At 36.8% G+C, this 24,723-nt stretch overlaps 1 protein-coding gene across 2 annotated transcripts in view; it reads left to right on the top strand.

The window, feature by feature from the left end:
* Nucleotides 1-23,962, top strand: part of COMMD10 (COMM domain containing 10) — a 112,981-nt gene extending 89,019 nt beyond the window's left edge. The window contains exons 6-7 of one of the 2 annotated variants that reach the window (XM_074569878.1): nt 22,175-22,234; nt 22,879-23,962. In XM_074569878.1, coding sequence (XP_074425979.1) covers nt 22,175-22,234; nt 22,879-22,917 — 99 coding nt within the window. In that variant the 3' untranslated portion in view covers nt 22,918-23,962. Of the gene's footprint in view, nt 1-2,429; nt 3,896-22,174; nt 22,235-22,878 lie in introns of those variants that run through there. The other variant, XM_074569877.1, reaches the window with a different exon arrangement.
* The last annotated feature ends 761 nt before the right edge of the window (nt 23,963-24,723 follow it).

Below are 24,723 nucleotides of genomic sequence, written 5' to 3'. Positions count from 1 at the left end.
TTTCTTCTGTGTCAAATCTATAACGTATATTTTACATGTGTTGCTTCTTTTGCATCTCTTACTCTCAATAGAGAGCTCCCTGTAAGTAGGATATAAATCTAGGCATTTCTTTTAGTGGTTCCATATAGTGTTAGCTCTTGCCCTGTGCTGAGGAACACTGCTCCTTTCCAAATGTTTTTGAAAGCACAATGTCCCTTTCATTTTTCATCCTTTAAAATAAGTTATTCAGGCTTGATCCTAAGCTGTGGCTTCCATTAACTGCTTAGCTTGAATTTGCATTGTGTCTTTTGTTTCATTTTTCTTAGTACTTATCCCCCCTAATATGTGAAAAACTACTTACTCCATGTGTGTTAATACAAACATGCACAAGAAATTTGCAGCAAGCTTGGTTATTGTTTTGTTTATAGCTCCTCTTCCTTCTAAACCAAAAACCTAAAGGTGCCAAAGATACCACTACCTGTCAGTTGTTTCAAAGTTTGCTTTTTAGAAATCGGAATGTGCCTCAGCCAGGTCCTCAGTTTGCAAAGCTAGTTTTGAGGAATGGGAAACTTTTCTTGCTATTTGAGGAAACTTTCATTACAAACAACGAAACTTGTTTTCAGTCAAGTACAGATTGTTTAGTGATATACAATTACTGAAGTGTGAAAGGATCCTTCTACAAAATCTCCTAAATTCAGCAATACAGTTTAAATGTTCTTTATATATCCGTTAGCAGACTGAAGGCACAAGAAAATTAAAATTAGTTTCTGTTGTGTATCTGAAACAAGCATCAGAAGACTGAGTTTAAATAAAAATTTGAATGAAGAAAGCTTCGGGGTTTTTTGCTATACAAGCAGGAGGCTGTAAGAGATGAGATGTTATGGAAACAGACACAAAGATTGGAGATTTTCAATTTGGACAAGAGCTGACTGAGAATGTCTTCTTTCTGTTGTGTGGAAATCAGTCCTATGATGGTAGCACAATTAAATATTCTGCCTGTGTTCATTTAGCTACAGATTGGCCCTTTTGGGACGCAGCTCAAATGCAGGAATAAAACTGAAACTACTTCTCAGAGTTTTGAAGACTTTTTCTTTCTGCACCCAAGAGAATGAAAGGAAAAAAGTTAAGCATGGATCAATGAACTAGTTTTTCGATTATTTTACAAAACAATACAGATTGCTGGGAACGAATGATCTAATGATATTTCACTTCTTAAAAATTTAATGAAAGAGATTATTCTCTGAAGTAACCTGCTGTGCCTGTTTCACAGTGACAATATACAATAGTCCCTTAAGCTATTTCTGACATCATGAGTCTAACATGGTTTAGGATGTTTGATGGAAAATTAGGTGTAGGAGAGATGCTGGTTAGAGTACCCAGTAATCTGCAGGATACTACACTACACTGAGAGTCTGGGCAGAGTGGATTTTTATCTTACCAGCTGTCACAAATATTAAAGCAAAATAAACAAATGGACTGTGTGACAATCTGATATACTATTATGTCACTTCACAGTAGTTCAAAGCTGCTTCTGAGATTTTTGTAGGTTTGATAAAGTTAAGGTACCTGTTGCTATTTATGATGTGTTGGATGTAGAACTGAAAGCTTTATGTTGTGTTGGGGCATATTGTCAGCAACACTGCAAACAATGGCCAGAGAGCAAGGTATGTAGGAGGCTGCTTGCTTGTTAAGTCTTCAGCTTCATGTTTTTAAGATTCAAAGGAGATTTGTGGCACTAGCTTACCGTAGCTGTCAATATACAATGGATTTTTGGCTTATTTTTAATGTGGGTTAATATTTAGTGTGCTTTGAGAAACTAATATTCTCTAATACTTCTGAAGGTTGCTTAGTTCTAATATAGAAAGTGCTACAGTGCTCAGAAGTGACTTCTGATTTTGGGTGCATCACTCTTTTGGATGAGAATCTAAGAATCAGGAACTCAAAGTGATAACCCTGTGCTTTCATTAGATTGCTGTGTCATGTAGCTCCTTCATAAATTGTGTCATCTTCGTTATAAAATTAGTTCAGATTTTTGGTCCCGTTTAATGGGGAAACTCTTCCAGCTTCTCTGTCACAGTGTTTAGGAAACTTCGTTTGAATTTGAGTTGAATATTTGGCTAATTATGTCCATTTGTTTTCATTCCAATGTTCTTTTACCCTGACAGCTTTCTCTCTCAGTAATATTTAAACTCCTGTTGTATTTTTGCTCTGCAAGAAACTTCAGGAATCTTGCAGTGTAAAAGAATTTGGAGGGCTGATGTAAACCATCTTCAAGCATCTAAATCATTAATTATTTTTGATTTTTCCCTGCCTTTATACCTGTCACTCTTGTCTCCATTTGGTGTATACAGGATGCAAATTTTAGTGGTATAGGATTATACCAGTGATGTAGTCTTTAAATACAAAGTGTTCAGTACTCCTTAGGATCTGTATTCCCTTTCTCTTTCTAGATACCCTGCACAGCTTCGTGCTTGACGATACAGAAGACTAAATATAGTATTTCTCTGCGTATGTGGGCACTAGATTTGCAAAGACCATCCCTGAGGGTTGGACTTTCTAAATAGTCAAACTAGATATTGCAATATAGTTCTGAAGGGATATTCAGCTCAGTGGTAAAATTCCTTATTTTACTTCTGAGGGAGCACTAAATTTTCTGACTAAGATGACGTCCATGTCATCATCACAGATTGCTGTTTGTTCAGTTCCTTTTATTTGGATGAATCTCAGAAAAATATGTATTATGCATGAACTCTGCAGATGCATTATGAAATCATAAGCCATCCAAACGTTGGAGCTGTTTTGTGTTACACAAATGGCAGTAAATCTGCAGAGTTACCAAACACTAAACTACTTCTGTACACAAGGACTAAGGCAATACGAGCATTCAGCAAGTTCTTTGTTTTCGTCATTACTGCAAAGACAAAAAGAAAGAAACAAAGCTGTCAACGAAGAAGAGTTTGCTAAACGAAGAGCAAAGATTGTCTCTGCAGCCTGTTTGAGATTGTTGCATAGGCAGCTGAGGAGACACCGCAAGATCTTCAACAAGAACTGTGCTACTGTTGTGTTGAATTTCATAAGCGTAACAGGCATGAGCCAGAATAAATTTAGAGAACTGTTATGCTAGCATTAACAATTGCGTAAGTATATATACTGTTTCTGAAAATGCTGTGACAGACACTCAGGGATCCTATATCACTTTAAGCATCTTTAAATATTTCCCTATATGTAGAATATATATATCTTGTAGACTTTCTTCCTCTTTTATGTCTCTTTCCTCTCCTGCCGCACACAATATACTTGCCTGCAGAACATTAAACTTAAAGTGTGATTTTATGACTAAAGATTCATCAACTCATTAGAGTGAATTATGGTTTTGTAATGTTCTTGTCTTTTTTTCATATTAGGAGAATAACAATCTTGCCTATTGTTTATTTCTGTAAAAAAGCAGTGGACCTAAGTCAAGTACATGCCTTTATTAAAATAATTTAGTTAGTTGAAGTGATGGTAATACAATTGCAGGATTGCAAAAGGAACTAAAATCACACAATTCATTTAAAAGCAATGAAAATGTTTCTTTGTTCTTAATCAAAATTTTTATGTTAGAAAGTAAAATTCTGGATTTAAAAGCTAACATATATGAATGATTAAATATTATTCTTGTTTATAAACTCCAACTAAGATTAAGAAATTTAGATAGTCTACTCATTTGCCTTTAGATAAAATTTTAGGTGCTCATGTCCTGGAACAAACAAAAAAAACGAACCAAAAAACTCCAACCCAGTAATAAAGTGTCCTCAATGGCCTTAAAAACATAAGGCAATTGAATGGGTATTAATGCTCTGTGCTATAAGCAATACTTTGTATTAAATACTTATATTTTGCTTTCAATAAATGAGAATTTACTTGCTAAATTCAGAGACATTGTTGCTTCATTATTGAAAAATTTCTCTCCCAAGTTTTGATAGAGGAAAGAAAAACAATCTGCTGTACATTCAATGGCTAGGTTACAGTACTTCCTACCATGCGGTAGTGTATCAACTTTGTCATGATTAGAAGAGACTAAGCTATAATGAGAATGTAACATCTGCATTCTACCAAAAAATGCATTCTTCATGGATTTGAGAAGTTTACTCACGTTACCCAGTTTGCTCTTTATGGATAAAAATATGTCAGCTGAACTGTTTTGAATTGTGCAGCTCTAACCAGTTGTATATACATAGAAATCAGCTGTTCTTTTAACATAAGCCGAGAAACAGTTGGTAACTATTGTAAGGCATTACCAGATCTGGCTGGCTGGAAATCCCTTTTACGTTAATGTAATATGGTCTCACCTAAAGGCATACAAACTTTTGAAGTGTATTTAGACATGTTTAGGCAGAGTGCCAATTTTTTTGTAGCAGGTTACTGGGAGGTTTCTACAGTAGAGAAACAGGCTACATTTTTATGAAATAAGAGACTAAGCAGATGCATTGAAGTGATAAGGGTTTTGCACAAGGAACAAAAAATATTTTACTATCTGGAGAGGGAGTAGGTGCTTTGGCGGAAAAAAAGAGATCAATTACATCCTGTTTGCAGTTTGACTATGATTTTATGTACTTAATCCTGCTGCTACTTGAAATTTTTAACTATAAACTTAATAATAAGGAATAAGTTTATTAATAGTTAGCACATTATTATCCATTATTTGATAGAAAAAGGAACCATTGGGTTCTTAGATTTGTAAAGTGTACGTGTAAAAGAAATAGTATGTACTTACTCTAAAGAAACTGTAATTGAATCAGTTGTTGTACTTTCTAATTGCGTTTACTTAAAAATAATGTAATATTCTGAAATTCCTAACTATAAGGGACCACAACGTTTTTGTGGGGTAAGAAAAAAAAAGGGCGGGGGAGGTGTTCAGCTTTAGGAATGGGAATGCAAAATTGGAGGAGTTATCCAAGTGGTTAAAAAATAATTAAGAAAAGAATGGATGTTTGCAAGCTGATTGATGGTGAGCAGTTATTCTGTTTCACTACCAATGTAATTTCGTAATAATAAGTTAAAAAATATATTTTTCAGAAAAAACATGTGCTTGTTGCTTTTAATAATTGTGTATTGATTACAACTGAAAAACAGGAAATCATTCTTTTCTAAAGTTCAGTTCCATTCTAAAGTAATATTTTGCCTGTTCCTGGAGTTAAGCATCTTCTTTTTCTCAAAGGAAGTAAGAGACTCACAAATTGTGAGTTCTACGTGTGGATGGATTCGTCAGTAAAGAGAAGCTGGGCTAAAGGTGGAGAAATACGGAAGTAATGGATAAGGTGCTTTGGGAGTTAAGGAAGGTCCCTTATTATTACATTAGAAAACATGTTTTTCTAAAGCTGAATGGATAAAATATAGTATAACTTTTAAGCAGCATTGTAATATATTCCCCTCAATGTGACAATAGCATGACAATTAACAGATGGAGGGAAGGCATTTACTGAGATTAGCAACACAACTGTCGTTGACTCACACTAACTTTATAAAGGGAGCTGATATGTCAGGATGTGGGTTTTTTAATTGAAGCCGAAGTGCTGATATGTTCACATAAGAAGTAATAATCCTTTGGAAAGCCTTGCCCAAAAATGTGGGTGCAAACGTTTTACGTGGGTTTTAGGAAAGATGGGACAAGCCTGTGAATGGAGGTCTGTTGAGGATTATTAGGCAGTTAAACCCACAAAAGGCTCAAGAAATGCAGTTGGGAGTCTGGGAGGGTGTCTAATGGGGGTGCACATACACTGCTACCTCTAAAGTCATCGGTTTCAGACTGTTAACAGTGAAACAGAAGAAATCTGAAAATTAGATGGGTTTTTTAGCTGGAAAGCTAATTATCTTTTAAAGGAAGCTTTGCCTAATCATATCCGCTACCTTTCTCATTCCAGATCTTTGTTCCGTAATTGCTGGTGTTACATCCGTTTTGTGACTTTCTTGAGAATTTCTCAGGTTTTGTGTTTTGTGGTAGATGTAAACTGAAGGGCCGGCTGTGTCTATTGCTTTAACGCTAAGCAAAGATTATAATGACACAGAGTGTATTTCCAAGTTCGTTTTGTCAGTTAAACAGACATGCATCCAAGGGTTCTTTCCATACTGTAGACATATTCGTTAAAAATGACTTAATGGTTTATGACTTCTGAAGGTCAGACACCCTGTTGCAAGAGGCAGCTTCAGGGACCTTTGACAGCAATCCCAAGTGTTTGAAATACTTACCTGCAAACAGATGAAGGGAGAAGAGAAAGTCCGAAGAGGGGTTACTGACTGAAATCGATGGAATATAAATGATGTTGAAGTTATGGATAGCAGAGCATGACAAAAGGTGGTGCTTTCTGGAGTGTTGAGGAGCTTTCAAGTTTGAGAAGTAAGTTTTTAAAGGAATAGGACTGTGGGTGTGGGATCTCCTTGGATTAGGAGGAGGGTCTAGCATTGAATATGCCTGTGTTTTCCATATCCTTTGATTTTGTGATATGGCAAACAGAAAATACTTCTTTCTGCAAGGTTGTATCTCTGACTTCCACGGCAATACGAGATATTCCTATGGCATGCTGTAAAGTCCCTTGTGAAGTCATTTGTAACAGAGGAAAAAACTGCATTTTGTAACTTAGATTTCTGTAATCATAATTTTTTCTCCACTTAATTTATTGTTCTGTCCTCTGCCAGTTCTTCTTCTTGGGCAAAACGAAATACAAGTATGTGTTTTAAAAATAATACCACTTGTTTTCTCATGGCTGCGTAAAATACCTGTGTCACAACTGCCACAAAAGTAGTTTCGGACAAAAGGTTTGCATATTGAGAAAATTCATATTGTCAGTCAGCTCGCTGTACAGACATGTGACCTACTCGTGTTAAGACTGGCATTCTGATTCCATGCTAATAGACCCATTGTTATTAATACATGCTGCCTGGTTCTGACCTGCTTTGTTTAGAATGCATGTTGGTTTTTAATGTGCATGACATTTAAGGGTTATGGATTAAAAAATTAAATTTTCCAAAATAAAAAATATCTCATACATTTTTAATAGGGTTTACAAAAGAGCTACTCTACATTTTCCCTCTAGCAAGATGGTACAGTATTGAATTAAGTGTCAGTACTTCTGTGGCCATGTAAGATTTAATATTCTGGGCAAAGGTATTAATTGTCTTTTGGAATGGACAGATGGATTTGCCTAAAACCTGCTTGTTAATTAATTAGATTTCAGACTTTTAATTCTTTGATAGAAACATTTTTATATTGTAGGCATGTCTTTTTTTTTTAAGAAGTATATGTAGAGGACTGCAAGAAAACATTACTTTGTGTGACTTACATATTTTCTATTGGAGTGTGAAAGTAGAGCCTAGGTAGTGTAGAAGTTCAAATCATCCCTCATGCAAAACATGTCCAAGCTTGGATTGAAAAATAAATAAAAATATCTCAAGAGTCAAGCTGTTACTGCTCTTCACTGCAACATGAGGGAACTGAATTTACCACTCATTTATACAAATCTGCACTTTACTCCTATAATAAAAAAATAAAAATTGCTGCTACGAAGTTATGTATGAGGCAAGTTACCACTCTTACAGTCTCCCAGGCTTTTTCAGAAGTGACACTGTTAAAACTTCAGCTTTTAGTATTGAGGATCAAGAGGAAAATGAAGTCAGCAGCAGTGTTTGCAAGCCATTTCATCTTTCAGCGAAGGGGTAATGGAATATTGAAACTGTGGCTAGGTAAACGTATCAAGAAAGCATTAGGCTGTGTAGCCGATCTAATCTCATGCTGTGCTGTAGATGATGCACAAACCTGCGAACAGAGGTAGTATATATTTGGCAAATTCTCAGGGATGCTGAAAAGCTCACTATATATATTTTTATGGACTTTAATTTACTGCTGTAGCTCTTTTAATCTACACTGATGTAGGATTAATTCAATGCGTACATTGAAAGCTCTTACTTTTTCCCTGTTCCATTCCTCCCTTTCGTCCACTGAATTATGTCTTAACCATAATAAAATTATTTTGTGCTAAGCCATTTACATAAAGTGCTCATGAGCACGTTTCATTGTTGATAAAAAGAAAAATCTCTAAAATCAGTTTACTTACTTCAGGTTCCTTTTTCCTCCCTGTTATTCAAAACAGCTTGAATTAAAAAAAAAAAAAGTTTTAAAGGACAGAATACAAGATTTTAAATAATTAATGCTGCATATATGCATCTAATATTTACCCACAGGTTTTAGGACAAGTTTTTTCCTTTGCTATTAAATTTTCTACATTACGGTAGTGTGGAAGGAACCATTTCTGATATATCATGAATAGGGTTCCTGATAGGGGACCAAAAAAGAAAGAAATTAAAAATCCCAAATAATAATATGGTCAATGCAGTTCACTGAAAAGCACTTAAAAAAAAGCCCAAATAATAAAGCATTCACTGCAGTTAACTGAAAAGTAACTATACCAGCAAAAATATTGGGCGTACTTTGAGACTTTAACATCAAGTGAGGGAGAGATCTATAGATTCTTAAAATTTGTTTACTTAGTTGAAGGCATTAAATAAATTTGTTGCACTGATGGAGCAGAAAGTTTTTATTGCTGCAAAACATAACATCTAAATTTAACTTTTTTGAAAATATCTTTTTTTTTTTTTCCGTAATTTGTCTGCGGTACTAGTGAACCACTCTGGTCAAATCCTTATTCCGTAGGAATATGCTGAATGTGGGTATTTTGGTATTATTTTTTTTTTTAATACAGGGGCTTTGTGTTCGTCTGTGACCACAGTACATTAAAATCCCTTTTTAGCAGTAGAAAAAATCTGCCAGTGGTATCTGCCATTGTCAGTCCCTTGCAATAAGGAAAGCAATAAGCTTTTCTTGCTGTAAGGAAGGTCTCTGTTCCCCCTTTCCGGTATTACACATTGTTATTTTGCAGTTATGTTGTTCGTAATGCATAACAAGACTACCCTTCTCTTCATGCCCTGTTCTTCAAACACAGGTGTGGAAGAACAGTGTTTCCGTACTAAGACTCTGTGTTGGCTACCTCTTTGGATGAGAGAGTAGTTTAAGGGTTCAGACCAATAAAACATGCGAACTTCAATTGCTTTTTTTCTGCATGCTGTGCGTTATGACTGAGACCCCCTGCCTCACTTCACACAGCTGCCAACGTAGTAGTTTAGAAATACGGGGACAGGCTGTTATCAGAGCCCAGGTATCACCTAATTGGGAATTACAGGGATGGTAAAAAGGACTGTCTTTTCCTCCTAGAACACAGAGTGATAGCAGGGCCGAAGAGCAGCCGCCGTTGCAGGCTCTTCATCCTGAGGTTGATCTTTTCCAAGGTCTATGCTGATTTCTGGATTGTTCTCAGTGAACTAATTACTTTCTTTGTAATGCTCAGTCACAGTATATCTCTCACATTTTCTAGGCTATGAAACCATTGCATATTTAAACCACTGTGGTCAGGATTGTGACAAAGCTGTATTTTGTTTTTAAGTTCTTGCATTGTTCTGCACTTTCAACTGGAGTCATTCAACTGGAGAGAATTCAGGAGCTTTTTCTGTTCAGCAACTAGAAGCAGTGGGATGCTGGGATTTTATGCAGTAACCAATGTAAATTTTCTTAAAATTTCATGAATTTGTGTAGGTTTTGAATGTGGATCTCTGTCAATGCTTAATGTCTTGGTTTCTGTAAACACAGTGTTAGCAAAATGCATTATGCAGGAAAATGCAACTACTAAGGAGGTGATGCCATGCTGCATTAAACAGAAGTGTAGAAAATGAAGTATTTTCTAGTAACCATTATTGTCATCTGAATAATGCCCTGTGAGATTCCTTGTGGTATGGCTTCACAGTAGTGAAATATTCCAGGGAGCTTTTGTGTAGGAGGTTTCAGCAAGGTAATTTACAGCCACGTTTTGATATTTATCTTAACCTCTTCAGTCTCTTGTTTTCTTGGAAATATTGCCCCATACTGGCCTGTAAATAGCATTTTCAGTTCAATTCACAGCCAGTCAGTACCTTGAGAAGAAATTAAGCCTAATGCCATGGTTTCGCAATTAATTTTATGCCATGGAGTCTAGGCATGATTTCACAATCATTAATACTGTATCTCTTCACTACTGGATTGCTCACAGAAGACTTGTAATGTTGGGTACGTGATTGCCATTCTGTCACATTATCTAGAATATATGCAACTAATACAGAGTTTATGCCAGCCTTGCATTTTTATGCGGTCTTTTTTCTGAGAGAATGGGCTGTGCAACCACTGATGCAAAATTAACCTATTGACTTTCTATTACACACATTTTAACAGTTGAAGTGAATCTAGCACCTTGTATTATCTGACCATAGCATTTTGATTGTACACTAAGAGCCCTTTGGTTAGGTGATGCTCTGAATGGTAGTGTCTAGAGGCATAACAGACTAATGGCAGCAATTTTTTATCCAAGAGCTCCAGACCCTTTGGATATTCAGTCCTGTCTGGGTCTTTATGGATGTTTTATACTCTTTTTAAAGTTTCAGAGCTATTGGAGATTGTGCTGGAATACTTTGGCATTGTTTAAGAATCATTAATCAGACTCCAGTTGCAGCACTTTTAAACTGGTGGTGATAGACTGGCAAGAGGTCAGCAAAGTCTTTGGATTCCAAGACAGACCATTGAACAGCCTTGTCACTTGTGAATTTTACTGGCCTACTACCAAGTTATCTAGATCATCTTTCTGGCTACTGTCACTGCTGATCAGCTAGTGTCTATTGAAATTACTTGTGCATCCAGTTTCATGTCTCCTAAGAGTGAAGAACAGTGGTCATCTAAAAGGTGTGATTGCCAGCTGCTAGGGATTTCATTGGGATCAACTCCCTGTGAAAAATATTCAGAGAAATTGAATCCTCATGGATGGATTGAAATTGTATTCCTTATCAACTCTTCATCTAAGGGATCATTATTATTTATTACAAAATACTGTTTGTTATGAGGTAGGCTGTCTAAACAGATTAGATCTGTAATCTTTAACAAGATAAACTAAAATAACCTGTCATAGAGGTAAGAATGTTGTGGGGAACAGTATGCATGTTGAAAACCTTCTCATGACGAAAAGGAGGAGAAAAGTTGCATTACATTAAACTTGTTTTCCTTTCCATAGTAGCATATAAAGACTATTTTGAGAGAAAATATTTTAAACCATTTCCTTTCTTTATTATTCTTTTAAATTTAAAACCTTTGGTGGTCAGCAAGTATATTCTTAGCTTTCTCTCCATATATAAGAGGACTTGTGGAAAAATCTGGAAACATGTTAGGTTATTTGAAAAGTTTCATAACTTCTTAGATTGCAAATCTAAATATCAGTTACTAACCCGTATATTACACTTTTAATCTGTGTTATAGTCAATGTAGACAACACATTAAGCAAATAATAAGCTTTCAGTATTTTTTTTGAAGAAGTGACTTAATATCTTAAACATAGGTTTAAACACCAGTTTTATATAAAATTGTTCATACAGACAAAATAGCATTTGCAAACTGACCTGTAGCACCTTATTTTTCCATTTTTCCCTTTGAAGAACATGTATGTTAAAAAGGTAAAAATCTGAAAGACATTAAACATAGTTTAAATATTAATTCCATGTCTATATGAACAGATTACACTGTATAATATCACTTTTTATTCCTTGCTTTACCATTTTAGTTTTTCATCATGCAGTGCTGGCTTCAAAGAGAAAAATGTAATTAATTTCGAGCTAAACGGATTCGTTTTGAGAGAAAAATATGAAAAGCATCTTAATTTTGATACTCACTGAAACTATTGCAGCTGGCCTGAGTACTACATTGTACTACAGCCATCTGTAGGAGAATCCAAATCTAGTACTGTATTCCTTCACATTGCTCACTTTTTTAATGCAACCTGTATGAACTGTAAATCAATAGCACACAGACTTGAAGAAAAGAAAAAGGGATTTGATACCCTCTTTCAAATTGCTTATGTTAGCCAAAAGCTGGGTTTTTTCTTCCCTAAGAGGATATTACCTATATACTTATATTCATGTTTTGGCTTTGAAGGAATCTGTGGGTGAGTGGTTTGGTTTCATCTTCACTGTATGTGAAAACACTTACACAGCACTTGTAGTACTTTCTGTCTTTAGCACTCTGTCCAGTTTTCCTTGTAAGCAGTGAGAATTCACACCACACCACTGCATTGAGCTTTAAATAACTTTACAGTAACAAAGCAAGATCACTGAAACTACACTGTCTAAAATCCAAAATAGATAAGTTCTGCATCATTGTGTAAGAAAGGCAGCTATTGCTTTTGCCGAGGAGAAAAGCCGTTTCCATCAGAGGTGACATGATAAGGGAATGACTGAGACAAAGAGGCTCCAGCAAAGGCTTGTAGAACATCTCTTATCTCACAGACAAAAGGACAAACTGATTCCTACTGGATTAGTGTGTAGAAGGGTAGTCAAACATTTAACCAGGGCTAATGACACTGAGCAATTTTACCAAAAAGGAAAGAAAGAAACTAGTCAGATAATCCCTTTAGGTGCAGCATAAAGAGAAGTAGAGGCAGGGCATCCGGGAAGAATTTTAGGCGCCTCGGACAGACTGTGAACCCTGGAGTACCTAACCAATGGGAAACAGGGAAGGGAAAAATTCATCTGGGATTAGGGAATAAAAAGGCGTGTTTCAAGAACTGGAAGTGTGCCTACTTGCTAGGTCACCAGCTCTTGAAAGAACGTGAATAAAAATGTGCTTCACAGGGGATTCTGCCTGAGCCTATTTCATTCGGACCAGAACTTATTTCTCACAATTAGAACGTGTAACCTTCAGCAATAAACTGAGAAAGAAAAGTTGGTGGCGGATTGCTTCATAATAAGTGGTTGTTTCCACATTCCTCTTAATTTTGCAGTCATAATCAGAAAAGACTACCCAGTCTTTTTTAAAAAAATCCTTGTAAAAAGGGAAAGCTTTTTTGTCTAATTTGAGAAACTTTGCTTTTAAAGACCTCTTCCAGTTTTGCACAGTGCCATGTTGCCTGAGAAATATTGGTGTTTGCTTGTGTCAGGGTGGCGATGCCTTTTTCACCACAGTCTTGACGTCGGTGTGTCCTTGATCCAAACGGATAGCCCAGATTCAGGGCCTTGCTGAGTTGCTTCTAGAAAGGAAGAGATACTGGCTGGGAGTCCGGCATATTATATCAAAATAAATTTTGATTTTTGCAGCAAAAGCTGTACCTCTGTTCTGTTTCTTATAATACAGTAAAAATAGTACGTGACTTCCTAATTAAAAAAAAAAAAAGGAAGAAAGAAAATATACATTACTTTACAAACAATCTTACTCCCTAAGAGCTCTGTCTTTGATCCTGCTGGGGACTAGACTACTAGTTAACATCCCTCACTCCTGTATGGCTTTCCAGTCTCTTTCAGCAGCTGAGACTTGTGTGCAAGCAAGCACCCAGTTGGAGATCAGAGATACGCTTGCTGACAGCCACTAACACCCGTTTAGCACAGAAAAAAAACCCCGACTATTTTATCTTTGCTTGCCTCCTAACAAAATACAAATTGGTGATACTCTCAGTGACCCGTCCCAAACAAAAGAACTAATTTACAGATTATCTAATGTTGACATTTTGTAAACGTTTAAGCAGATTTTTTTGAAAGGGTGTTTTCACATCGCTTACATTGATTTTACGTGGATCTGAGCTTCCTTAGATCCGTCCTCTAGCTGCTGGCATCGTTTATCCAGCCTCTTTTCTTGTGCTTTGGTAGAAACAATAGATGCTTTCAGGTTGTCTGGTGGTGAAGAAAGGCCTTTCACGGTAAAACAGTACAGTGTTGCAGTATCTTATTGAACAGGTAGGCTCAGAAGTTAATGCTGCAAGAAGATGCCAGCTTCCTCCATTCGTCTAAAGCCGTCTTAAAGTGTCACTTATCTGCATGACTACACCATATGGAATTCCTGTCGGAGCAGTTGCTCTAGGTGTGGATGCAGAGGACAATAGCCCGAGTTTCTTCCCCCGATACAGGAGGTTATCTGTGGCTTTTAGTTGAGACCAAAGGGCTGGCTTCCTGAGCAGTTTGGATCACAATTTGAGCTTTCTCTAAGTCCAGCTTTCTTCAAACCAGTGTTAGAAGTGTACCTGATTTGAACATACAGGATTTGCAACTGCATGTTAATCATGTCAGCTACAAGCAAGCTGTGCGAGAAGCGCTCTAAACCATTCTGTGCATCTTGTTGAGCTGCTTTCCTTGCAACAGGAGGTTTTGACCATTGTATATCTACAAACAAATCTGTCTTAGTCTGCCTTCGATGCTGTAGGGCTGAGCTTCACTATCCTAAGATACTTACCCAAGTTGCAGCGTTTGCTGTTTGAGTCCATAATCTAAGTTTTCAGATGCCAATGCTAGGCTAGTGTTGCACCTAATTTTTACACTCAGTTCTGTTAGCTTCCTAGAGTTGGATTATTTTCTGAGTACAATAATGGAAATATTTCATAACCATACCTACATGACATCTTTTTCATGTGTAGTTTGTAAAAAATGAATTTTCCTATGGTCAAATTCGGTGAACATGTGAGGTCAGAAAAGCTTAAAAGCATTTCTGCAGCCGGTGTGCTTCTTACTGCTGGGCTCTCTGTTTCTTCAGCAGTAGTTCTGTATGAGTATAAGCATAAGAAGAAAGTGAATGCCTTATCATTCAAGGTGAATGTAAGACTGTTGCGTCAGTGTTGATCTGAGATATCTTTATCATAGAAGTGTGAACTCACTGGTCTTCGTGCTGTGTGAAGACTTACGTGATAGTCCTGGTGGAAATAAATGAAACCACTGAGTTGTAACTCCTTGTTTTTCCTTGCAGTGTTCATGAACTTAATTATTATTTTTTTTAATATCATATTTTCTGTGCCAAATAAGGTGTACCAAAATGTGAAAGATCAAAGAATTTAATGTCTTCTCAGGGATAAAATTATTTAGTCATCAAAGTAGAGCTCTGACTAAAGAAGAAAGTTGTATTCTGATAGTTACAGAATGTACACTGTATAAGCAATATGCAACAATTAGGGTGTACGTACTTTCCCAGAGACTCTTTTCTCCATACTTGATACATTGAAATTTAATAGGAAGAAGGGGTATATTTATTTTAAACTTTCAGTGAGGTTGCTTACTCGGGGAGCTTTCTACAGTATTAAGAGTACATTATAATTTGCAGAATTATACGAGAGACGAAATAGGAAAGTTGTCATTATTAGGACCTGTGTTCTTTAGATTAATCAGTGATATTCTTAGTGACTGTGTGGTGGCCTATTAATGAATCAAACCAACCATTTTCAAACACGTCTTTTCCTGGATACTGTATTTGGGAATTATACCTACACATTTTCCTATTGAATCCTGAAATTACAATGACACATTTGTGCAGATGGATGCTTTATGCTGTTAGCAGCTGATCCCGTGTGGAGACTGCTGAGGAATCAACAACGAACTTGTGCTGTGTGTAGTCATCTTCAAAGAAGGGAACGGCAAGTGAAGGTATATACAAAATACTGAACAGGCATAGAAGGAAGCCAGCCTTTCAATAGATCTTCTATGAGCCATTTTCTGTAGAACATCCAGGGACGTATCAGTACAAAAGACCTACTTTTATATATTTCTTGTGGTAGACATGCACTGATACACAGTTACCAGCTATTTCCCCAAAAAGCATATTTGTTCACTGTGATATTTTCATAAAAGTGTATTTAACATAATCTTTGCACAGAAGTGACAACCCTACAACTCTAGATTTCTGTTTTTGAGAGGTTTTCCGTGCAAAAGTATCATTAAAGACCAACCAACCGAATGGTGTTATTTATAGAAACTCCTAGGACATTCAAGGCAAAGGAACCCTCTGTCTGAATACAGCTGTTGGAAAAAAAATGCTTTGCTATCTCCCTTGTCTTTAGCAAGATGGTATTTACTTTGATTAGATGTATTGAGGTGAAAACTGTATTTTTTTTTTTTCCAGGTAATTGTCTCAGTTTTAAAAGCATTTTTCTCCCCTACTGTGAAGAAAGGAGCCTGTCTGCCTTTAGTGCTCTGTGATCTTCCCAGCCTCTGTGGTCCAGCCAGTAATAGATATTTTCATGAGGGTAGAAGGGAACAGGAATGGAAATGGAAATGACTGACAGTTCGTGTTGCTGTTGGGAAGTATGTCAGGTCTTCTGCAGGTCTACAAATGCCTGTGGAGTCTATTGGCTCACTACTGGGGCAATTAATTTATTCTAGGCACTTTCCATGAAAACAGACTTAGATGATCCTGTTATCTGCTGGAGTAAAGTTGTCAGTATCTCCAAACCGTCAACTTCCAGCAACATGTTGATTGAATCTCAGGAATCAACACAGCTTTAGGTATGAGCTTACAAATACATTGCAAAGGGAGGGAAAGATGTCCTTAGTATGCTGCTGATTTTGATCTCCCTAAATGCCACAGGGAATTTGAAATTCTTAAGCTTATATGAAAAAGAAATGCAACTTTGAAAGGTAAAATGCAGTATAGGTACAAACTAAATGTTAACATCGATCAGGAAAAGAGGGGGTTAGTATGAAAAACGTTCTGTTTTTTAACAGTTGAGGCTTAAAAATGCATGCAGTTCAGTCGTAAGGCATGATTATTTTTTTTTCCCTACAAAAATAATTATTTGGTACTGCAAATGGAAATAAGCTTGGAAGAAGAATGAAGTTTGAAGGTCACATTTTCTGATGATGTGAAAGAAGTGTAATTAGGAATATATAAGTTGGTATTTAACTCCCTGTGTTCTGCTGAATCCCTGAGCGGAATTACATCCACCTACAGCTGTAAGAATATAAAGAAGTCATAATTGCTGTCTCTTAATGTGCAGAGAGTTAAGGAACAGGAGTGCTTTTAAGTGATGCTGGTCTGTTTTAACGCATCTGCATTTCTTACCATGCTACAATTCATCTTTCTGACCAAGCAGCTGAAAATTGCTGATAAATTGTGTGAGATGCAGCTTCCCATCTGTAAGTGCCTAAGCGAATGCACAGTTCTCCAGGGTCCAAGGAAATTTAAAGGAATTCTGAATTGATGTCGCACAGAAACTGATAGGTCCAGAGGGAAATGTAGGCTACTAAGAATCATCTAGGGTCTGTTTAGGAGTGCATCTGAATTTGGCCATAAACTGATTAGTTTAATTATCCATATCCTCCCATTATATCTGAGATTTTAAGGATATCTTAATAGCAATAAATTGGAGAATGGAAAGCGAATGTGAAAATATTCTTCTCTTAAAACCTAATTGAGATGTGGCTCAAGACAGCATTACAGGTTATATTAGAATATGGAGACTGGGTTATGTGTTGCTTCAGCTAGTTACTATTAACAAACCTCACTGAATATGCTGTAATTTTTTACATGTGCTCAGTCATAGAACATTATCATTATCAGTAGACATTCAGATATACAAACCAACCTGTCCCTCCATCTGTTTGCTTCAGAATACTTGGCATTTATTTTGCAATGTCGTAAAAGTAGTTGCAGCTTTGCAGTTGAGAACTATTACAGCAATATCAATTTTTCATATTCAAGTTAGCTTTAAAACCAGAAGTTTACCTTTTATTTATAACTCCTAGTGCCTTGCTCTGTGCTTATGCGTGGGGTGGGGGAGTTAAATATGTGGAATACAGCTGGGCAATAAATAAGGTTGCAAAACTCAGTGATTAGTAATAAAGCCTTTTGTGGTAGTACATTAAAATAGAAGTATCTAGAGCACTGGATTAAAAATAATAATAACAATAATAATAATATTAACAACTATCAAATCCTTTGATAATAACCAGGAATTTGCCTCTGCTTTCTGAAGTATTTTAAGGAGACATTTTTTGCATGGTTTCCACAGAAACATTTTGCAGCAAGAAGGTATTAATGTTTAAAATAAATTGTTAGCCGAGGCAATGGGGAAATTGGAGGCTCTTTTATGTCTTGTGTAGTTGAATCTTCATCATTTTATGCTGATGATCATGTTCAGCTAAATATTTGCCTGATTGCTGGTGGTTGTAACCTAAGTGTATATTGAATGATTGTAGCTATTTTGTAGAATTAGCCATACATTCGGAAAGGCTGTTTTGGATAGGGTAGCAGGAAGTTCTTATCTTCATTTTCCTTTCACTTCTCTCACCTCTTCCCCACCCTCTTCCACCTCCCAAAGGAATTTTGGTTTTGAACAGCTGTTTTAGAGAATAGTGAAGATATTATGTTTTTTTAAAATGATACCAGACAATAAATGATAAGATAGCTTAGGGGAGAAAACAACCCTAATCAGTTAAACTTATTAGAATTTCACAGTTCTCAGGAGGCTGTAAATTGTAAAGTGATACAGTGCTGGGGTGAGAGGAGAGGTGTAATGAAATCAGATTCCATTTAGATCTAGAAAGGCAAAATGGCACTAAAATTTAATTTTATCACTTAAGAATACATTCAGTAGTGATATGTGTCCAAATATGTTAAACCGTACGTTTCAGAAAACTTATTACCTTATTCCCTGCAATGGATTCTGAGTGATGTAAAGATTTGTCTTGGGCGACACCTGCAATTCATGCAGACTTTTCCAGTAGTAAATGCAATGCTCTGTCATGTTTAACAGCAGATGAGCACATTGAACTTAACAGCAATTTTATTTAGCTGAAGGTGATGCACATCCTCTCTTCAGCTCATTGAACGGATCACTCCGGCGCTGTCCCTGCCACTCTTAATGGGTATTGAATCAGACAAAAATGTTACCACATTTTCAAAGCTGCCCAAAGAATGAATGTCTGCTGTTTTTTTGTCTTCGTAAGAGTAACATCTCCAACTATGTTTTTCTGATGCTATGAAGCTAAAACTCTTAAAAGTAGGAGCTAGGACTTTTTACTGCCACAGCGACAAAGTGTGGGATGTAATTAGAAAAAGTATTAGTGTGACTGAGTATAACAGTGGGGATAAATTCAGTTTAGTTCTCTGGTTACTCTGTTTAGTTTTCTTTCACGTGACGATGATAACAGCAAAGAGAAAATGAGATGCCAGAAATGAGGGAAAGAGTAGAGTGAAGGTGAGGAATGGGAGGAAATTTATCAGGAAAGAGGAAAAGAGAATGATATACTTGATAGAAGGAAGAAACGAGTTAGACATCCAGCAAATTACTGTTTTCTTATTTATGTTCTGGGAAACACATACTAGGTCAGAGACAACATCTGAAAACCTGTATGAGCAGATAAAAGAAGGCAGCTTAGCTGCCCTTTTCGTAAATAGGCTGAGACTCTATCTGCACACAGTGACATTTAATTAAGTCAGTAAGCTGAAAGCGATTATTTTTTTTTTATCCTATGTTTTAGTTATGGTTGAAAAATTATTGCAGTTTGTAATTTTGTATCCTTATCTGAGCAAAATTCCATAAAATAGATTAGGAATTGGCCTGTTCTGGGGGTTTTAGCAATATTCTATCTATACAGTCATTTTAATACTATTTTACTGAGAAATTAAAGAACTGGATGGCAACCATGTGACATGTTTTAATTATAGTTGTTTGTGTTTACACAGAATAAAGAAAATAATGAATAATGGATATCTCAGCTAAAAATGAGGGGCCACCAGCCTGATCAGACATAGCTTTCTCTTGTAGGAACCTAGTTACGATACGATGTTTTTGTGGTCTATATAGGAACTCCTGATCACGTAACAGTGATCATTTGGCACCTTCCTCAAGGGACTCATACTAGTGAGAAATTTAATATTGTAAAAATAACATTTTTAACTGGTGCCACACTTGTGCACGTTTTTTTGGGACACTGTTCTCTGCTGAAGTCGTGTAGTAAATGTACCAGGTTTTTACACACAGAAACAATTCTGTTTTAGCAGAGGGTTAAGTGCAGATAAACAACATATTTTGTAAAAGATTTGTTATATCCCCTCTCCCATTGACACTCCCACCCCCAGATTAGAAATGTAGCCTGGCATGGCGTGCTGTCTTTTAGATCTCCACAGACATTTGCCTGCCACAATGCAACATAAATTTTCTCTTAGTTATTAGACTGTGATTATTAAATAATAACGGGAAGAGAGATCTCAGCATGTTCATAAAGCATAGTGTATTTTTTTTAATATAAAAAGAACCCAAATCAAAAGGCACACATATTTCGTATGCATACCCTATCTTATGACTTGCAGTAATTAACATAGTCAGAGGAAAATATGAGAGACAAGCTTTTCAGTTTCTATTTTGTGTGTGTGTGAGAAGTTGATCTTGCTTGATGATCTGAAGCAGTGCCAGAAGGTGCGCATCTTGAATGAGGCTTGGAGCTCAGGGAAGTGAGATCCGGTGGCTGGAGGTGTCACGCACCCGCTGTCCCTCTCTGGAGGCATTGCAAAGCCATCGTATGGGAATCCAGCAGACTCTTCTGCCAGAATCCATGCAAGAGGTGACCCCGACCATTCATCGTGACTGATAAACTTTAAGATATATGGTATCTTCCTTTTATTCTGAATGTCCCGTTTTCAGTTTCTTTTCCTTCCATTCAGACACCAAAATCCGTCTGGAATGGGAAATGCCTAACAAACATCCAGGCTGAAATGGTAGATCCACTTGCTATTAGTGTATCTTTCTTCTTTCCTCTACCCCCTTTCTTTTCTGAAGAAACCACTTGTTTGCTTTCTTTTTGTTTCTTAGCTGTTAGAAAGCCTTTAAAAATGCTTTTACTTCCCTGTCACGGCATTATGCTCTTTGGAAGGAGGATCAGCTGGAGTCATGGCAAAGAGAACTGCTGTCCTGGTAGTTTTATTTTGTATTCACCATACGATTCCCAGAATTGCATTGTTCCTTCCCAGAGGGGGAAGATTGGTCTCTCATGCAAATCACTGGTCCTTTTCTAGGCTTTTGTAGCCTTCCTGAAATTGTTGGAAAGGATCCTTCTTTCTGCAGAGCGGGGAGGAGGAATTGCACCAGACAGGCTGGCCCCAGTCATTTTATCCCTTTCCTGTGTCTTACAGCTCCTTTTGAGGAGCAGGCACCAGGCAGTACCTATCCTGGGTTCCCAGGGCTTCTGCTGCTCTTGTGCATTTGGTGCGCCAAATTCAGCAGCATTATTTGACTCAAATCGAGACGTGCATCGGTATGAGAGTACACAGAATCTGGCCCACAGCCTGGTCTCTGTGCAAAAGTGTCCTTGCTTATTGAAGCTGAATTGATAAATAAGCATTTTCCTACTGACTTAAGTGGTGCGTGAGGTTGGTACCAGTTTAAACAAAATAAGTGTGTGTAAGTTATTTCAGCTGATAATATTTTGTGAGTGGAGGTGTCCACAGATTCCGTTTTCACAGAACCTTGTTAGTGTTTATGGAAGTGCAGCTGTTATCCCCAGGAATGCCTCCAAGCCTTGGAAAGTCTAGCAGCAAAACAGAGAATGTGCAGTAATAGTTAGGCATTTATTTTCAAAGAAGTAAAGTGACAAAGCGAAGTGGAAGGAATAAGGCTAGAAACAGTCTGGATAGATCCTGCTCCGTGCTTGAAAGTAGCAGGCATTAAACTACCTGTTTCTTGCAAGTGAGTTAAGCAGGACAGAAATTTTAATTTAACCAGACATCAGCACATGCACGCAGAGGATTATTACCACCATCTGTTTTACTCACAGTAGTTTCCATCAATTGTGTTATTTTGCTTTTTTAGTGTTTAAGCACTGCTTTGAAGCTGTTGTGTTAATTGTTAACTTGGGCTGAATCTGTGCACAGATGCCTATAACAGTGTCAGCATGCTAAGATCATAATTGATAGATTAATGAATGGAAGTATTAGCTTTGTGCCGGTGCAATACATTAGTATGTGTGCAAGTTCAATCAAATACACTACTGACTTTGTCATTGTGTAATGGTATTTACCACATCTTAGACGGACTGCTGAGAAAGATGAATGTAATCTTTCATTTTTATCTGACTTAAAAATAGGGTAACAAAATCATTTTCGTAGAATACTTTGTTATTATTATTCGCAGCAGGGAGAATAAATGTACCTGTAGAGTTGAATTCTTCACTGAAAAGGAATATGCATATACGAGGGACATTGTAGTGAATGGAAGGAAAACTAACAGTTGCAACCATTGTCTTTCATGTAGCTTAATCTCATATTCTGAATTACTGGAATTAATACCAAAGAGAAAAGAAAAAAGTGTGCTTATTCCTTCATTATTTTTTTTTTCTTTTTCCTTCACAGAACCTGAAGAAAGTGTTTGTAGAATTTAGCCATCAGGAGCTGTTTGAGTTCTATAACAAGGTCTGTAGAATTTACAATACTATAGTTTCTTTGTAAACACCTTATGCTGCTCAGCAGGAAGTGTTGCCTATATGAATTAAATCTAATGAAACAGGAAGGAAAATGGATCCAACTTTAATTAAGGCTGTTGGATTGTTTTGATCACATAAAGCATTTTCAAGAAGAGTCTGTGCATTCGCATTTGGAACAGGCAGGGCTTGGGTCGTTGTAAGCATACCTGGCGGTTAGATCAAGAGCAGTAGCTAATGATTAACAATGAGGAGCTCTCTGGAAAGAGTATCTTTGTGTTACATCTTCAATCGAAGTGCCAGGCTCGTAATCCAGTCAAAATGAATTCTTTTTTTTTTTTTTACCTTGTTATTATGCATTGGAAATTCACAGCAAAACATCTGTGCATGTAAAAAAGGCAGTATTTAGACAACTGTTTCTTTAAAATTTGAATATTTAAACTGCGGCAATGAATTCTAATAGCTTCATGTAAAAACAAATATTCATGAGGACAGAATTTTTTTTATTGCTATGTGAACAAATTTAGTATGCATAGTTGAAGATATTGGAATGTGTTTTTTTTTCTGCTTGCATGTTTCTAAACAACATTTTATATGAGTGGAGTTTTTTTCTCTCTTTTTTGTTCCTTTAAATAGCTGGAAACTATACAAGCACAGCTGGATTCCCTTACGTGATGTTTTTGAAGACTTATTTCTCCATCACACTCCTGCCACCTCATTATTTTAAATTGAAGATAGATTGCCAAGCTGTGTTTGCTGAAGGATTCAGTGGGTTGCTTCCTGTAAAATTATATGGCTTATCTCCTTTTTAGACCAGTAACGTTAGCCAAGAGCCTTTGTTAAGAGCCTGAAGATTCTAATGGACTTTCTCTTATTTTATGAGCAATTTTGAAGAGTGGTTTTACTTGCAGAAATAGAAAGGAAAAAAAAAATAAAAAAGAATGCTACCCTGCTTCGGAAATACTTTAATTTTTTTTGTCCTGCTATGTGTGCTACTTGATTCTGGTTGAAATTTGCATATTAGTGAGGGACCAGGAATAAAAGGATATTTTTTAGACATTAAAAGAATATAAAAGTATTAAGGATATACACAGCTAATAAAATCTCTATGCTTTTGAATTGCTATTCACGTAATTGATAACACTTATTGCAAACCTGTCAAAGTAAATTCAGAATTTAAAAATAGATTGGTTTAGTTTTAGCTATTTTAACTTCATTTCATTATCTTTGTTCTTTTGTAATTTGTTGGGTTTTTGTGTTTTTTTTCTTCTAAATAATCAACAGCATCACTGATTTTAGTGTTTACTTTTGGCACTGAGAATAAATACAGCTTCTTAGCACTGCATGCATACCAATGAATCTAAGTAGTATGGTGTATAACTGGAGGGAGAAATCTCAGAGTATATAACAAAGAACACTGAAATAGCCTGACAGTCAGATTTCTGAAAGCTATTTGTTGATCCTTCGTAATGCTGCCCACCATTGTTTTTACATCCAACGGGAAGAAATAAAGTACAGTGACTTAAAGGCGATATTTTCACACATTAGTTCCAGATGAATGGAGGTTCCTGAGCAGTATGAGAAGGTAAAGGTCATCTTAGTTCTTGTTTGTTGCCGTTCATTGACAGGCAACTTCATTGACGCACCTTGATAATGGGCACAGTATACAACTCTCTACTCTGGATTAATAGAAGGTGAGAGGAAATAAAAATCTTTGGCATTTGCTTGTCTGTCTTTCTCCTCAAGGGATTCCCTGAGCAAGGCTTTTTTCTTCCAGATGCCTAAAACTGGGATGGTTAATACCCAGCCAGCCAGTTTTCTTTTGAATTTTTTTTGCTCGTGACACTACATATAAGTATAGCCAAAAGGTATGTTTTGAATAGATGGTGTTTAGGTCCTCTTGTGCCAGAATTCTTGCTTTGTTGCTTTTGGAGGGTTTTGGGCTTTTTGTGTTGCTTTATTAGGGATTGTGCTGTCACCTGTAGAATAGTTGAAGGGGTTTGTACCAATTGTCTAAGCTGTGGGATAACAGATTTAGAAGGTAAAGTCATTAACAGCCTACGTGTGAGTAAAGGGCACCAAAGAGAAAGAACACATTTATCATAGTTCTTAACTGAAACACCAGGCAATGCTGTACCACTCTGGTAAGGTAGCACTATTACCCTGTTGGAAAGAAGAAATGAGTCACCATTGCACGGCAGAATCTTACCCTCTACACCTTGTGAGGCTGGCTGCCAAAATCAAGTCTTGTCTCAAGCCACTGGCAAACGTGCCTTATCTTCTGGGGATATAACGCTCCCACCCACAGACGTCGTGTCCTCTGGCTGTTCAGCAACAGCTTGCTGGCTTGCTCGTCTCTAGCTGCATAGGTTGGCGTGGGTCTGCAGGTGGGCACATCCCCACCATTCCCTCCACCTGGCAGCATTCACAGTGATTTGTAAGTTATCGCAGCTAGCAAAAATCCCCTTCTTCTTGGTACTT

This window comes from Larus michahellis, chromosome Z, assembly GCF_964199755.1.
Source record: "Larus michahellis chromosome Z, bLarMic1.1, whole genome shotgun sequence".
Lineage (NCBI taxonomy): Eukaryota > Metazoa > Chordata > Aves > Charadriiformes > Laridae > Larus > Larus michahellis.
The sequence above is the reverse complement of the archived record's forward strand: the minus strand, read 5'-3'. Positions and strand labels throughout refer to the sequence as shown.